This window comes from Microcaecilia unicolor, chromosome 2 (genome assembly GCF_901765095.1).
Source record: "Microcaecilia unicolor chromosome 2, aMicUni1.1, whole genome shotgun sequence".
Lineage (NCBI taxonomy): Eukaryota > Metazoa > Chordata > Amphibia > Gymnophiona > Siphonopidae > Microcaecilia > Microcaecilia unicolor.
In genome coordinates this window covers 654,118,499-654,135,217 of record NC_044032.1, presented here as the reverse complement: position 1 = coordinate 654,135,217, position 16,719 = coordinate 654,118,499, and the positions used below count along the sequence as shown (strand labels likewise).

Sequence of the window (16,719 nt, the reverse complement as noted above, 5' to 3'; positions counted from 1 at the left end):
TCAAAATCCTCTGCACTGACCACTAGGCTACTCCTTACACTTGCTTGATGGTAAATCGCAGCAATCTATGTGGAAGTTAGGCAATCACCTAATACCACATTACCTGATTTATAAGAACATAAGTGTTGCCATACTGGGACAGAACAAAGGTCCATCTAGCACAGCATCCTGTTTCCAACAGTGGCCAATCCAGGTCACAAATACCTGGCAAGATACCAAAAAAGTACAAAACATTTTATACTGCTTATCCTAGAAATAAGCAGTAGATTTTCCCAAAGACCATCTTAACAATGGCTTAAGGACGTTTCTTTTAGGAAGCTAACCAAACATTTTTCAAACCCTGTTAATTGTTTTTACTACATTCTCTGGCAACAAATTATAGAGTTTAATTACACACTGAGTGAAGAAATATTTTCTCTGATTTGCTTTACATCTACTACTTTGTAACTTCATTGCGAGCCCCCTAGTTCTAGTATTTTTGGAAAGAGTAAACAAGCGATTCATGTCTACAGTTCCATTCCACTCATTATTTTATAGACCTCTATCACATCTCCCCTCAGCTGTCTTTTCTCCAAGCTGAAGAGCCCTAGCTGCTTTGGCCTTTCCTCATAGGGAAGTCGCCCCATTCTCTTTATCACTTTATCTTGAGATAAGATGACAGAATTGCACACAGTATTTGAGTGAGGTCGCATCATGGAGCAATACAAAGGTATTATAACGTCCTCATTTTTGTTTTCCATTCCTTTCCTAAAAATACCTAATATTCTATTGGCTTTCTTAGCCACTGCAACACTGAGTAGAGGGTTTCAACGTATCATCAACGATGACACCTAGATCCCTTTCTTGGTCCGTAACTCCTAACGTGGAACCTTGCATGACGTAGCTATAATTCGGGTTCTTTTTTCCCACATGCATCACCTTGCACTTGCTCACATTAAACGTCATCTGCCATTTAGACGCCCAGTCTCCCAGTCTCGTAAGGTCCTCTTGGAATTTTTCACAATCCTCCCGCGATTTAACGACTTTGAATAACTTTGTGTCATCAGCAAATTTAATTACCTCACTAGTTACTCCCATCGCTAGGTCATTTATAAATATGTTAAAAATTAACGGTCCCAGCACAGAGCCCTGGGGAACCCCACTGACTACCTTTCCCCATTGAGAATACTGACCATTTAACCCTACTCTCTGTTTTCTATCTTTTAACCAGTTTTTAATCCACAATAGAACACTACCTCCTATCCCATGACTCTCCAATTTCCTCTGGAGTCTTTCATGAGGTACTTTGCCAAACGCCTTCTGAAAATCCAGATACACAATATCAATCGGCTCACCTTTATCGACATTTTCGTTCACCCCTTCAAAGAAATGTAATAGATTGGTGATGCAAAGATTTCTCTTCACTAAATCCATGCTGGCTTTGTGTCATTAATCCATGCTTTTGAATATGCTCTGTAATTTTGTTCTTTATAACAGTCTCTACCATTTTGCCAGGCACCAATGTCAGGCTCACCAGTATATAATTTCCTGGATCACCTGTGGAACCCTTTTTAAAAATCTGCGTTACATTGGCCACCCTCCAATCTTTCGGTGCCATGTTTAATTTTAAAGATAAATTACATATTACAACAGTTCTGCAAGTTCATTTTTCAACTATATCACTACTCTGGGATGAACACCACATGGTCCAAGTGATTTACATAAGTACATATGTATTGCCATACTGGGAAAGACCAAAGGTCCATCAAGCCCAGCATCCTGTTTCCAACAGTGGCCAATCCAGGTCACAAATACCTGGCAAGATCCCAAACAAGTACAAAACATTTTATACTGCTTATCCCAGAAATAGTGGATTTTCCCCAAGTCCAAGTCCATAGACCATTATGGTCTATGGACTTTTCCTTTAGGAAGCCGTCCAAACCTTTGTTAAACTCCAATTCATTTTAAATTTACTACATTGTAGCTTCATCTAAAATGAATTGGAGAAAATGTTTCTTCACTGAACCTATAATTGGGCTCTGGAATTCGTTGCCAGAGAATGTGGTAGGGGCGGTTAGCTTAGCGGAGTTTTAAAAAGGTTTGGACGGCTTCCTAAAGGAAAAGTCCACAGACCGTTATTAAATGGACTTGGGGAAAATCCACTATTTCTGGGATAAGCAGTATAAAATGTTTTGTACTTTTTTGGGATCTTGCCAGGTATTTGTTATCTGGATTGGCCACTGTTGGAAACAGGATGCTGGGCTTGATGGACCTTTGGTCTTCAATTTGTCAAATTACCCCATTACATCTTCCAGGTTTATAGAGATTTCATTCAGTTTCTCTGACACATCAGCTCTGAATACCATTTCTGGCACCGGTATCTCTCCCAAATCTTTCTCACTGAAGACCGAAGGAAAGAGTTCGTTTAATCACTCCACTATGGCTTTGTCTTCCCTTAGTGCCCCTCTTACTCCTCGGTCATCTAACGGTCCCAACTGATTCTTTTGCCGGCTTCTTGAAAATACCTAAAAAAGTTTTACTATGTGTTTCTGCCTCCAATTCAATCTTTTTTTCAAAGTCCCTCTTTGCCTTCAGTATCAGCGCTTTGCATTTGACTTGACATTCCTTATTCTGTTTCTTATTATTTTCAGTAGGATCCTTCTTCTGTTTTCTGAAGGACTTTCTTTTAGCTCTAATAACTTCCTTCAGCTCACTTTTTAACCATGCCAGCTGTCGTTTGGCCTTCCTTCCTTCCTTCTTTTTTAATACATGGAATACATTTGCTCTGAGCTTCCAGATGGTATTTTTGAACAGCATTCATGTCTGATGTAAAGTTTTGACCTTCGCAGCTGCTTACTTTTTTTTTCACCATTCTTCTCATTTTATAATAGGCTCCTTTTTGAAAGTTAAATGCCAACGTATTGGATTTTCCTATGTGTATTTACTCCAGAGATTATATTAAGGGATTCTGCTAGACAGTAAGTTGTCTTTAGAGTTTCAGATTAACAGACTTACTCAAAGATCATTTTTCATGATGTGTAACTTATGATGTGTACAGAAATATTCTAACCAAGATCATTTCCGGCTTATAGTACAATCTTTGATCCTGAGTTTATTAATCTGTAATATAATCTATTCCGGCGCTTCTAAACAAGTGCTGAAGAAACTTCATACTATTCAAAATGTTGTGTTACATTATTTATTTAAAAATATGATAGTATCTCTTTATATTACACAAAGTTTCATTGGCTTCTCGTACATGCTAAGGTATTGTTCAAATGTTTTTGTCTTAGTCATAAAACACTGTATGGATTAGCTCCACCTTATTTTTGGGATCACTTAGTTTTTCTACAAAAATTCAGAGTTACTGGAACGTTGGCTTTATTTATTTTTCCTCCATTAAAGAATCTAAGAAGAACCAGGCGATTAGATACTCTCTTCTCCTATCACGTGGCTCGTCTGGAAAAGGATATTCAAGTTTTATTACTTTCTGTGACAAATTATAGTCAGTTTCGTAAGCAAATTAAACCTATTTATTTAGAAAGTTTGTTTTGAAATGCAATGACTTGTGATGTCATCTTTTTAGTTAAATTGTATATTGTCATTTTATCAAATTGAGTAGTCCTTTGTACTTCTTGGAAATGTTCAGCTTCTTTTTAACCATAATCTGCATTAAACCGAGAGGTATATGGCGGAATACAAGTTTATTGTTAGTTAATGTCTCCATGCAGCTACTAAGTCTAGACTTCTTCACAGGAAGGGTAAGCCTCTGTTTACATTTTTACTTTCTCCCTTATACATGTGTGTATGTATATGGGGGGGGGGGGGGATGACACAAGAGTGACATCCATGACCAAATTAAAGTCCCCTACTAAAATCACAGAATTTACAGGTGTGAATATGAGCAAAGAAAAGAAGAGAGGGGTCGAAGCCCAGTTACCTGTCATTCCATGGCTTCTCATTCTGCCCATCTTATATTCTGCTTTCAACGACGGTAGAAGTGCTGCTCCAATAGCTATACCATCTAACATGGCACTGAATTTAAGCACTATAGGTTTTTTCTCCAAACCTTCTGGTAGCTGAGGAAACTCATTTGTTTCAATGGGAGTCTGGTTAACACTTGTTGGTGTCTTTTCAGAGACCACAGGAATAGCATTCGTGTCTTCTTTTGCAAGCTGTGATCTGTTAAACGAAAAGACTGAAATAAAAGAAACGTATTCCTCCAAAACAATAACTCCTTGGCTTCCTTAATCAAGCAAACTAGTTTATTTAGCTTGGTTTATTTTTGTGCTTTTACATTTCATATAAACATAACTAACTAAATACAAATTAAATGCAGTACTTCCTGAATTAACAACAAACATTAAAAATCTACTGGAGTCAATTTTCTAAGGGAGTTAGAAAGATAAATCTACCGTGTTCACAGTTTACAAGGGCTGAGCACCTAGCTTAGGCATTCAAGTTTAGAAGAAGGGTCAGCAGACCTAAATCCAATTCAGTTAAAACAATTTTAGCTGTAGAAAGTTTTGCTGGAAAATGTAATTAAACTCTGGAATTCGTTGCCAGAGAATGTAGTAAAAGCAGTTAGCTTACCGGGATTTAAAAAAGGTTTGGATAGCTTCGTAAAAGAAAAGTCCATAAGCCATTATTAAAATGGACTTGGGAAAATCCACTGCTTATTTCTAGGATAAGCAATATAAAATGTATTGTACTGTTTTGGGATCTTGCCAGGTATTTTTGACCTGGATTGGCTACTGCTGTTAAAAGGATGCTGGGCTTGATGGACCTTCGGTCTGTCCCAGTATGGCAGCACTTATGTACAGCAGTGTAGTTGGATTTAAAGTCGGTATGGGTAAGTTTCTGCAGGACAGGTCCATAATAGGATTGTGGACCACCACTTTTTCTTTTTTACTGCCAGGAGCTCAGAAAGAACTGTGACTCCAGATTAGGATCTGTTGGGCACTTCTTCCAAGTAACTTAGATTGGACACTATAGAAGACAAGATACTGGGCTAAAAGGCTCACTGGTCTGTCTCACCCACTATGGCATTTCTCATGTTCTTAACACATTGACTATATAATTTAAAATCAAGCAGGAAAATAAAAAAAAATGAAAAAGTGAAAATCTAAAATCATTAAAAACCATATGAAGTATGGCTTGAAATTTATTTAAGAAAAAAAAAAAATGCCTACAAGGAAACAAGATGCAACATATAAAAAACATGTATAAAGCAAATTAATTAACACATCTGCACGTTACTTAGCTCCCTGTTTACCAATCCATGCGGAAATGCTGAAACAGCTCATTCAAAATGAATGGGCTGTGTCGGCATTAGTTCAAGGAAACTGCTAGCACAGCTTAATAAACAGAGGCGGGAGGCAGGGCTGGTGGTTGGGAGGCGGGGATAATGCTGGGCAGACTTATACGGTCTGTGCCAGAGCCAGTGGTGGGAGGCGGGGCTGGTGGTTGGGAGGTGGGGATAGTGCTGGGCAGACTTATACGGTCTGTGCCGGGGCTGGTGGTTGGGAAGCGGGGATAGTGATGGGCAGACTTATACGGTCTGTGCCCTGAAGAGGACAGGTACAAATCAAAGTAGGGTATACACAAAAAGTAGCACATATGAGTTTGTCTTGTTGGGCAGACTGGATGGACCGTGCAGGTCTTTTTCTGCCGTCATCTACTGTGCGTGATTTTCTTTATACATGCTTTTCTATAGTTCTGTGACCCCTGAAACAGGCGGCTAGTCCGCTGAAACACGGACCTGTCTCAGGTCTCACCTTGGTGCCTTAATAAAGACTTTTTTTTTTTAACTGCTACTCCTGTCTTGAGTCATCCTCTACTCCGTGTTGCATCTTGCAATTTACTTACACATGTTCGCTCTCTCTACATATATTATACACACACAGAGACACAGTATGTGCAATTTTTAGAATTCCTCTTACAGGCTAGAAAGAGAAACAAGGTACCACCATCAAGATTTATTGCTTACAAGCAGAACTACTTACATAGTCGAGGGTTGCTTGATGAGGTCAGATATCTGCTTGGAAAGCTGGTGGGAGCTGCGCACCATCATACTGTGCAGAGTGGCAGGGTGTTGAGGGATGTTGATACTGATAGCTCCCACTTTGAACACAGCTGCGTTGTTTGTTCTCAGCCCCCTTTGAGCGCTATAAAGCGCCTGTGATTTGGCAATACTGCATTTCACTACTGTTCTGGTAAGAGAAGACAGGCAATGTGCTACAAAACAGCCCCATGCACAACAGATATCAAATGCCTGAACACCAACTCACAGCAATAATTAGCAAGCTGCACTGTAAGAGTCATGCACATATTATTAACTGTAACTAAAACATACTTGCATACTGTTCAACAGATAACCACAGCATGCACACATGGTTTATGAAGTCAACTACTCCAATATCAAAATGCTGTGGGTGGGATTCCGGCGCCAGAAATGGTATTCGAAGCTGACGAGTCGAAGAAATTTAATGAATTCTCTGTAAACCTGGAGGATGTAATGGGGCAGTTCTACAAACTGAAGAGTAGCAAATCTCCTGGACCGGATGGTATTCATTCCAGAGTACTGATAGAACTCAAAAATGAGCCTGCAGAGCTATTGTTAGTAATATGTAATTTATCCTTAAAATCGAGCGTGGTACCGGAAGATTGGAGGGTGGCCAATGTAACGCCGATTTTTTAAAAAAGGTTCCAGAGGAGATCCAGGAAATTATAGACCGGTGAGTCTGACGTTGGTGCCAGGCAAAATGGTAGAGACTATTATTAAGAACAAAATTGCACAGCATATTCAAAAGTGTGGATTAATGAGACAAAGTCAATGTGGATTTAGTGAAGGGAAATCTTGCATCACCAATCTACTACATTTCTTTGAAGGGGTGAACAAACATGTGGATAAAGGGGAGCCAGTTGATATTGTGTATCTGGATTTTCAGAAGGCGTTTGACAAAGTACCTCATGAAAGACTCCAGAGGAAACTGGAAGTCATGGGATAGGAGGTAGTGTCCTATTGTGGATTAAAAACTGGTTAAAAGATAGAAAACAGAGAGTAGGGTTAAATGGTCAGTATTCTCAATGGAGAAGGGTAGATAGTGGGGTTCCTCAGAGGTCTGTCCTGGGATCGCTGCTTTTTAACATATCTATAAATGATCTAGAGATGGGAGTAACTAGTGAGGTAATTAAATTTGCTGATGACACAAAGTTATTCAAAGTTGTTAAATCGCAAGAGGATTGTGAAAAATTACAAGAGGACCTTACGAGACTGGGAGAATGGGCGTCTAAATGGCAGATGACGTTTAATGTGAGCAAGTGCAAAGTGGTGCATGTGGGAAAGAGGAACCCGAAATATAGTTATGTAATGCAAGGTTCCACGTTAGGAGTCACCGACCAAGAAAAGGAACTCGGCGTCGATGTTGACGATACGTTGAAATCCTCTGCTCAGTGTGCTGCGGCGACTTAGAAAGCAAATAGAATGTTAAGTATTATTAGGAAAGGAATGAAAAACAAAAGTGAGGATGTTATAATGCCTTTGTATCGGTCCATGGTGTGACCGCACCTTGAATATTGTGTTCAATTCTGGTCACCGCATCTCAAAAAAGATATAGTGGAATTAGAAAAGATACAGAGAATGGTGATGAAAATGATAAAGGGGATGGGACGACTTCCCTATGAGGAAAGGCTGAAGGGTCTAGGGCTTTTCAGCTTGGAGAAGAGATGGCTGAGGGGAGATATGATAGAGATCTATAAAATAATGAGTGGAGTGGAACGGGTAAGCATGAATCATTTGTTTACTCTTTCCAAAAATACTAGGACTAGGGGGCATGTGATGAAGCTAAAAAGTAGTTAATTTAATATGAATCAGAGAAAATATTTCTTCGCTCAACGTGTAATTAAACTCTGGAATTCGTTGCCAGAGAATGTGGTAAATGCGATTAGCTTAGCAGGGTTTAAAAAGGGTCTGGGCTAGACCATTACTAAATTGACTTGGAGAAAATCCACTGCTTATTTCTGGGATAAGCAGCATAACATGTATTGAACTTTTCTGGGATCTTGCCAGGGATTTGTGACCTGGATTAGCCACTGTTGGAAACAGGATGCTGGGCTTGATGGACCTTTGGTCTGTCCCACTGTGACAATACTTATATACTTATGACCTGAGGCCACCCTTAATAAATGGATGGACCCAACCCCAGGAGAACCAAAATAGAATCTCAAGTCACCTAAGCAAGAGGTTGGAATTACCACCAAACCATTAAAAACCAGCCACTCCTGTACAGAATTAAAAATCTGGTTGTACCTCTCCATCAAGACAGTTAATATTCTCTTCCAACAGACATAGTAGCTGGATGTTATCAACTGTATGTTTGTGTTTATTGTAAATAAGTTTATTAATGGCTAATAAACCAGTAATGCCCGACATTGGGTGTGTTTCGCCCACACCTGAGAACTGGACATATCCCAATTTGGTGTGCAGAAAAAGTATCACCACCATGATTAAACAGTAAAAAAAACACACGATGGCAGCATCAGTCAGACAGCGTCTAGGCTTGAAAGCATGACAAGTTAGCGGGAAGTTGAGGATGTAGTGTTGCCGACAGTAACTGAAAAGGTCTGGCTTTTAAGAAAAGAATTCAACCTGTATCTGATATTCCTATTGCTGATAATGTTGTAACAGAGGATAAATCTAAAGAAGCCAATAGAATGATCAGACCTTTATGTAAATTCCTATGAATTTCACACACAATGAAACAAATATGGTCTCCGTGCTATGACCCGTAAGGAAACTCGATTGTCCCGGATGTAAACAATGTACCAAAATTCTATATGAGAAAGGAGCTGTTGACATACTAATTTCTTAGCACTCTTTGAAAGAAATTGAATAATGGAAACTGGACAGCAGTTAGCAAGAAGCATAACATCCAATGAAGATTTCTCTAAGATTGGTCAAACAGACACAGTCTTCCAAGCTGCAGGCACATATCCTGAAGACAAACTGAGTAATAACCTGTAGAATAATAGGTAAGATACTTAAAGAAGGAACTTTCAACCAACTGGGAGGGATAGGATCTAACCAAGAGGCTGACGACTTCAATGAAGACATACGTTTCTTTATTGGCTTACGAGTGGGAAAATTAAAATGACACCAAATTGAGATTGGGACAGAGAAAAATTCTATTGAAGAAGAAAACATAGCCTCAAACAGAGGAAAAGAGTTTTCTGACCTGATAATTTTAGGTGAAAAATATATTGCTAGAGTGTCTTGCTGTTGAGTTAGTTACAAAAACACAGCAAATGGTTTTTTAGATGGATTAGGAGATTTCTCAGCTAAATTAGAATAGTTTTTCTTATTAGTTTTAGTCAATTGGTACTCATAAAAGTTTTGTTGAACCTTATAATGAGTAAGGTGACCTGGTTATCTGGCATTTGCCATCATGCCAGCTTTCTGCACTTGTCTTTTTACCACAAGGGGGCAATGATGACACCAAGGTATAATCAGTGACCCCAAAGGCTTTAAGTAGATGTTAAACAACAGTGGTGAAAATAGGGACCCTTAGGTTGAACTCTTTGTCCTGTAAACAAACTCAGATTTACAACCAGACAGAAAAGAGGCAATCCAGCTTCAAACAGATCCGCTAACATCCAACTGCAGACATCTCATACTAAGCCACGTCTGGGCTATGGCACTGAATATCCATTTTTTGCAGAACCAGCTAACACATAGCCGATTTAAGTCAATATTTAGCACTTAAGTGGCTATGGGTTACTGCACAAAGATAGGACCGACTTTTAAGGGGTTAACCTGGCTGGTTAAGTGCTGAATATCAAATGCTGACTCTGCCCCCTCCCCCCCCCCAAACGTCCCCAAAATAGCCAGTTTTCACTTAGGCGCTGACTACTGATTTTCAGCTGTGATAATTGGTTAAGTGCCACTGAAAATTAGTGGACAGTCTCGAACAAGTGACTAACCAGTCAGCGGCCATTTCTGGCCAGTTAAATCACTTTGATTATTGACCCGAAAAAAATTAGCAACACAGAAGTTCTCCTATCAAAATTAGAGCCCCACCGAAACCAAATCTGTGACCGATATTGGCCGCTCAGTTTCAGCAGAAATCAAAGCTGAAAATGAAACTCACCCCACTTCCGGTCAAGCCACCGCTCCCTTCCCCTAGCTGACTAAAAACAGCCCCTCTGCCGAACCCACCCACCAGCAGCAGACTCTGGGCCTACAGTGTTGTTGGTGGCTAGTATGGGCAGGAGCAATCCCTACTCACTCCTGCCTCAAAATGGCTTCTGGCTGGGACTTCCAGCAGCAATCTCATGAGACTGCTGCTGGAGGTCGCGACAGCCATTTTGAGACTGGAATCAGCACGGGCAAGAGCAACTAAGAACTGGTTATATCAACTGGTTATATATTGGTTACTTTAGTTATAACATATAGTGTCCCAAGATGCCATCATATTTAATTGCCTGTATGTGGCTGGCATGATAGCAAATTGCCAACCTGTGTTTAAGCATGAATGACTATAACCTGCACAGAGTGGCAGGTGTGGCTCTGGCTGCTTTGTTGGGCAGACTGAATGGACTGTGCAAGTCTTTATTTGTCATAATTTACTGTGTCACTGTGCAGAATTTAAGTTACTTCACTGACACCACTAAAGAAGGCATCTAAATCAATAAATTAAGAATAGCTTAGACCATTTACATTAGAAATTATTATTAAAAGTATGTCTCATTTATCATTTCACTTCTAAGTGAGTTAAAGATTCACATAAGACTTGATTTAGGGATAGCTCTATCAATTTATTTCTCCTCCCTCTCCGAACAAAATTGAAGACCCCCCCCCACCCCCATATATCAGGCCCTAACTGTCTGTGGCCTAAAAGAGAAACCATCAGTATGTACAGATATAAAACTTGCCTTGTTAATATTCTAACATGCACATATTTAATCAGGTGTCTGCATTAGCACTACGAAAAGAATTAAATCTACTGTTTATTCCTTTCCAAGTGCAATATTTATAAGTGGAAACATAAATCTTTACCAGTTTGAAAGTCTGGACTTTAAGGGGGTCTTTTACAAAGGTGGGCATCTCTAGCATTCACCCAGGTGTGCCTTTGTAAAAGGGACCCTGAATGAATACGTAATCCCAGATCGGTACCATTAGCTAATTTTCAGGAAATGAAATAGTTTCAGTGTACTTTTGCAGTCATTCGCATTCATTCTGTACAGGCTGAAAAACAGTTCGCATCAGAAGTAAGCTTTCTCCTGGTGCAAAAAATGCTAAATCTTAAAATACTTAGGCCAAGCAACTATTACATGCACATATTAACCCTTACTTTACTAGAGTTTGTTTGCACTCATGGTAGAAGGGGCTTCAGAGAAAACTGGACACCACAAGCTTTGGCCCGAATAACATTTCCCAGAACACCAGAATCAATTATCTTATGCTCCATTGTACAGGAATAAGAAACAGTGGTATCAGCAAAATGCCATTAGACTGTTTTAACTTAAAGTGGCCTGATGAAGATAATGATATTAAAATATGCAAGTCTTCCTAATATTTTGCTATAGAGAGGCTGTTAACAATTATGTAGTTTAGGCTGCTCAAGTCTGAATGATACTTTACTGGCGTGCTGGGAAATCACAGGAATCATAAATGCAAGCAGTATATTTAACGCAGAATACAGGACGGCACTCGAGAATTGTAGTCAGGTCACTTACCCCAGAACTGGCTACACTGTATGCTTCTGAAGCATACACACTTTGAAACACAATAAGGAAATATGATATATACTATAAATTCTAATTAATATTATAGAGGAGGAGAATGCAAAATAGAATTTGAGCACAGTATTTTATTTTCTTCACAATAAAATACTGTTAAGAGGAGGGAATTTCACCATAAAATGGGCCTTAAATGAGAAACATCTATTATAAGACAGTGCTGGGGATTGCTGGACTAAGAACTCAGTTTTCACCAATTTAATAATCATTTCTTATACAATTAACTATGTAGTAATAATGAACTGGGACTTGGCATGCTTCTGATGATGTCAGATCCCACAAGTTTTGGATTTTTTACAATGACGTTTTTGTGACACTGAAGTTCTCTTCACTCTTATCTCCACCATTTCAAAGTTATACTGTGGTATAGAAATACGATAAATTGCAAGTACATTGAAACAACTAAGCAATGCTTTACTTTTCTTTGTGTTTTAAAACTTTTCAATGAAGCAACTCCAAACAGCCTAGATCATACAGAACATTAACTGTAAAAGTACCTTACAATTCTTCCTTTAAGGGCAAGGAACATTTTGCTGGTTAAAAGCTCACTTCAAGCTGCACAACTAAGACAGCACAACACACCGAGTCTGCAAGCACACAGCACAATACCAACAAGTGCAAGAGGTGAAAGACACAAAAAAGTGCAATCTATGAAACATAATAATGTAACATACAGAAACTCTTGTTTGGCAGTACTTGTAGGAGATGTTGGAAAATCCTCCAGTCTAGAGATGAAGATTGAAGTGAAAGCACGAAAAAAAGAAAGCAAATCAAGAATAAAACTTCATGCGGAGAGTAGTCAGTTAACACTGTAACCCACAATATGACTGCAAGCAATGCTCCCTTTAACGTCTCAATCTATGGTAGAGGGAGTAGGATAAATGGTCCCAGGTACATTTCTGAAACATTTCAAACACATGACATTCAAAAATAATCAACTGCTATAATTTGTGTCTAGTTCATTCAAAGCATTCTATGTATGCTCCATTTCTGGTTGAGTTGCATCAGATCAAATTTCAACATTGGCCACCTCTAGGCTGTGCATAATTTTGTGCATTTTGAACCTTGGGGCAGCCAGTAAAGCACACTGAGGGTTACTTGGCTACAGTGGCGTAGCCACGGGTGGGCCTGGAGGCCCACCCAACAGTAGTACACGTTTAGCGGTAGCTGGTGGGGATCCCAAGCTCTGCCAGCTGAAGACTTCTGCCTGATGGTAACAAAAATGCTGCTCTCCACGATACTAGTACCAGCGACTGCTCAGTTTTCAGCACATGCCTGCTGCAGATTGCCAAGGTGGAGCGAAGCATTTTCCCACCAGCTGAGATATTTTTTGGGTGGAGGGTAGGGGGGAGAACACTTGGTGCCCCCCACTTCTTGCCTAGGCCCACCCAAAACCTGCTGTCTGGCTACGCCCCTGCTTGGCTATTAGCAGCCTATTCAGTGGAGGCAGCGTAAAGTACATGGTTGTTTGGCATGATTCTGTAATTGCAAAGAAACAAGTTCATGGAAGAGACAACAGCATGAATTTCTAACCCAAATTTGTGAAAATGTTAATCGGAAAAGAACCATTTACTGGTCTGTAAGCTGAAAATGAGCAATTCAGTTTATGGCACTTCTACGCAAAACAGAGAAGCTGTAATGGGCTCACGGCAGCTTCACAGAGACAGCAATTATTTAGACATTATGCAAGAGGAATATATAAAACAGTCTCTGTGTCTTATAAATAGAGATAATGTGGGAGGGATTAATAATAATGTGCACCCATTACCCAACCAGAGTAAGGTAATTATATTAAATGCATTGGTTCAGGCAACAAATACATTTAGCAGGACCCCAGTAAAACTGTAGAAAATCCACATAGAATTCTCTCCCATTTCTTTAATTCAAGGATGCTTCAAATCCACATTTGGCCTCATGGCTGGAGGTTACAGTCTCCCTAGGTGTCTCTCCAGCTCTAAGGAAGACACTTGAATTGAAGCCTGATCCTATAACACATGTTATAAGGTTTTCAAATGAAGTCAAAGAAAAAAAAAAACATGAAGAAGGGAAAAATGAAAATTCAGAAAACTGATACAAAGTTCAAAATCTATAGAACTACAATTGTATTGTTCCCACCTTTTTATGGTGACCCAGCCCAGTCCGTAATATATGGATTATGGTGATTAACCTCATTGACGATGTGCCTAATGTTCACTACATGAGATTTTCCACAGACTGACTACAATTAAGAAATTCTTCCTTAAACTACCACAACCAGTGTGTGTGTGTGGGGGGGGGGGGGGGCGGTGTCCTGGGCCCCACTTTGGGTTCAGGCCTCCTCCAAACCTGTATTACCTATTAAATGGAAAGTTTTTGATGAGCTGTTCCTCTCCTCCTCATGCTACTGCAGTAAAAAGCAAGTTGGCGGCATGCCTTCAGCCACTGACGCTGAGATTCCTCATGCATACTCGGTTCTTGCGTGAACTGAGCATGTGTGAGGAGTCCGTGTGTTGGCAACTGGAGACACGCTGCTGACTTGTTCCTTACTGCAGTAGCACAAGGAGGAGGGGAATGGCTTGGCAGCGAATTTATTTGGCTGGCGAGGCTTCGGCATCCCCACCAGTAAAAGTAATAATTTTAATGCGAGGGTGGGAGGAAAAAATACGTTGACTCCCCCCAGCTTATTCTTGACCCTCCCCCCAAAATCAGAGGGCTGGCTATACCCCTGGCCATAACTGCTTCAATTTCTGAGCCAGATCCTATACATAAACTGGTCGATATTCAGCACACAGTGGTCAACATTGACAGCCATGAGCAAAATTAGCCCCGGATATTCAATGCAGGTCCATGTCCAGACAACTGCACTGACCACTGGAGCTTATGCGGGTCCCAGCCGATATTCATACGTGCTTTCAGTGTTGTTGCTCCTCCAATCCCTCCCTCCCTCTGTCCTGATGCCGAATCACCACCGAAGAAAAAAAAAATCCAACCCCAACCCCTTCCCCCTGGGTCTACCTCAAAATCCATAGTGATTCAGGGAGGGTTCCTACAGGCAGCAGCCATGCCCTCTCACTCCTGTTCACTGAGGGTCTGGCCACAAAATGGCTACCACAACCTCTATGTGTGTACAGACCACTAAGCATAAATATACACCCTTGTGCTCTCACAGCACAACTGCTGATACTTGCTTTACCAGGGAAATCAGCCTGCAAACTTGGCCTAGGAACCTACTCAACTATAAGAATCAGTCTGCAGACTGCAGCCCTGGGAGTCCAATTCTGATCCAATCCCACCAGTGCAGAATGTCTCAAAGACCCCTTCCCTGGGACCCAGCAATCCTAGTGCACCAATTCACGTCTGCGCCATGTGCTGGAAACAGAGAATTACAAGAATGTGGAAAGCGGCAGCAGCTTCTTATATCTGCTGGTAGGGGGTCATAACCCGGTATGCAAATTGATCTCCTGTGCATCTATTGTGGATATCCTGAAAAACAGACTGGCTGTGTGGTCCTCAGGACAGGTACATGTAACACACTAAAGGTCTGCGTTTTGTATCATAAACTGTTCTCCAAAAAAAGGTGTGTATGTAATTATATAATCCTTAGAAGGTTCATATCACAAATTATTTGTATATTATGTCAGGTTCACATACCACACAGTTTGAAAATTTCTTCCCTCTCCTAGTGCAGATACGCAAAAAGCATATAAGTAAACTGAAGAAAAGTGAGGTAACTATGACAATATTATCCCTTCTCAAATATACTTTACAAATAATGCATAACGGATACAGTGAAGTACTACATCAACCTGTCACTAGAAAAACTGATTTAAACTCACTGAATATTCGGTGTAATTCCTTCCAGCAGCACAATGTTGACACCACCTATATGAGCAGTGGCACATGTCTCCGTCATCTTTTGGTGCAAAACATCTTCAATTAAAAAGAAAAAAATGTTGACGTATGAAGAGAACCAGTGAAGCCCAGTTCAAATTCCACTGTGGCTTCTTCTGACCTTGGGCGACTCATTTCAATCTCCATTGCCTCAGGAAAAGATTGTGAGCCCACTAGGCACAGGAAAAATTACCTACTGAATGTAACTCGCCTTGTAAAAAGGTGTGAGCTAAATGCTTAAATCAGAACTATTGATCTGATTAACTGAGATTAAATGAGATTGAAGGGGGGGCAGACTCAAGAAAAATGTCAGGAAGTATTTTTTCACGGAGACAGTAGTGGATGCTTGGAATGCCCTCCCGCAGGAAGTGGTGGAAATGAAAACGGTAACAGAATTCAAACACGCGTGGGATAAACATAAAGGAATCCTGTTCAGAAGGAATGGATCCTAAGGAGCTTAGCCGAGATTGGGTGGCAGAGCCGGTGGCGGTAGGCGGGGATAGTGCTGGGCAGACTTATACGGTCTGTGCCCTGAAAAGGACAGGTACAAATCAAGGTAAGGTATACACAAAAAGTAGCACATGAGTTTATCTTGTTGGGCAGACTGGGTGGACCGTGCAGGTCTTTTTCTGTCGTCATTTACTATGTTACTATGTATAATACTCTATATAAGTAATGAGGAGGAAATGGATCTCACATTAATCACATTTTCTACAATGAATCAAATGTATCAAGTTTGTGAGCAGTAAAAAAAAATGTTTTTTATGTAGCTTTGTTTATTATTCTGTAGTGGGATATATTGTCCAGACCCGAATGTATGCATAAGGTCTGCATTGCCGAACTGAGGCTTAGGAACCATCTTTTTAGGAAAATACTATCATGGTTGTTACAAGACCTGCCACATCGAGAGCCAAAGGACTTTTCCAGGCACCCTACAGGGAGAGGTCAGTTATCTTTCCTATAGTTGTGGTGAGATAGAAAGCATTGCCAAGTTACGAGTGAGTTATTTACCATTAACTTTCTCTTTGCTTCAGGTACAATTTCTCGTTTATAATAGATTTTCTATATGTT

At 40.2% G+C, this 16,719-nt stretch overlaps 1 protein-coding gene across 1 annotated transcript in view; it reads right to left on the bottom strand.

Annotated features, from left to right (window-relative positions):
- The window catches only part of KIAA1109 (KIAA1109 ortholog), a 452,391-nt gene that overhangs the window by 164,102 nt on the left and 271,570 nt on the right, over positions 1-16,719 (bottom strand). Inside the window, 4 exon segments of the mRNA XM_030191772.1 lie at positions 3,920-4,161; positions 5,985-6,191; positions 12,453-12,503; positions 15,594-15,687. Coding sequence (XP_030047632.1) covers positions 3,920-4,161; positions 5,985-6,191; positions 12,453-12,503; positions 15,594-15,687 — 594 coding nt within the window.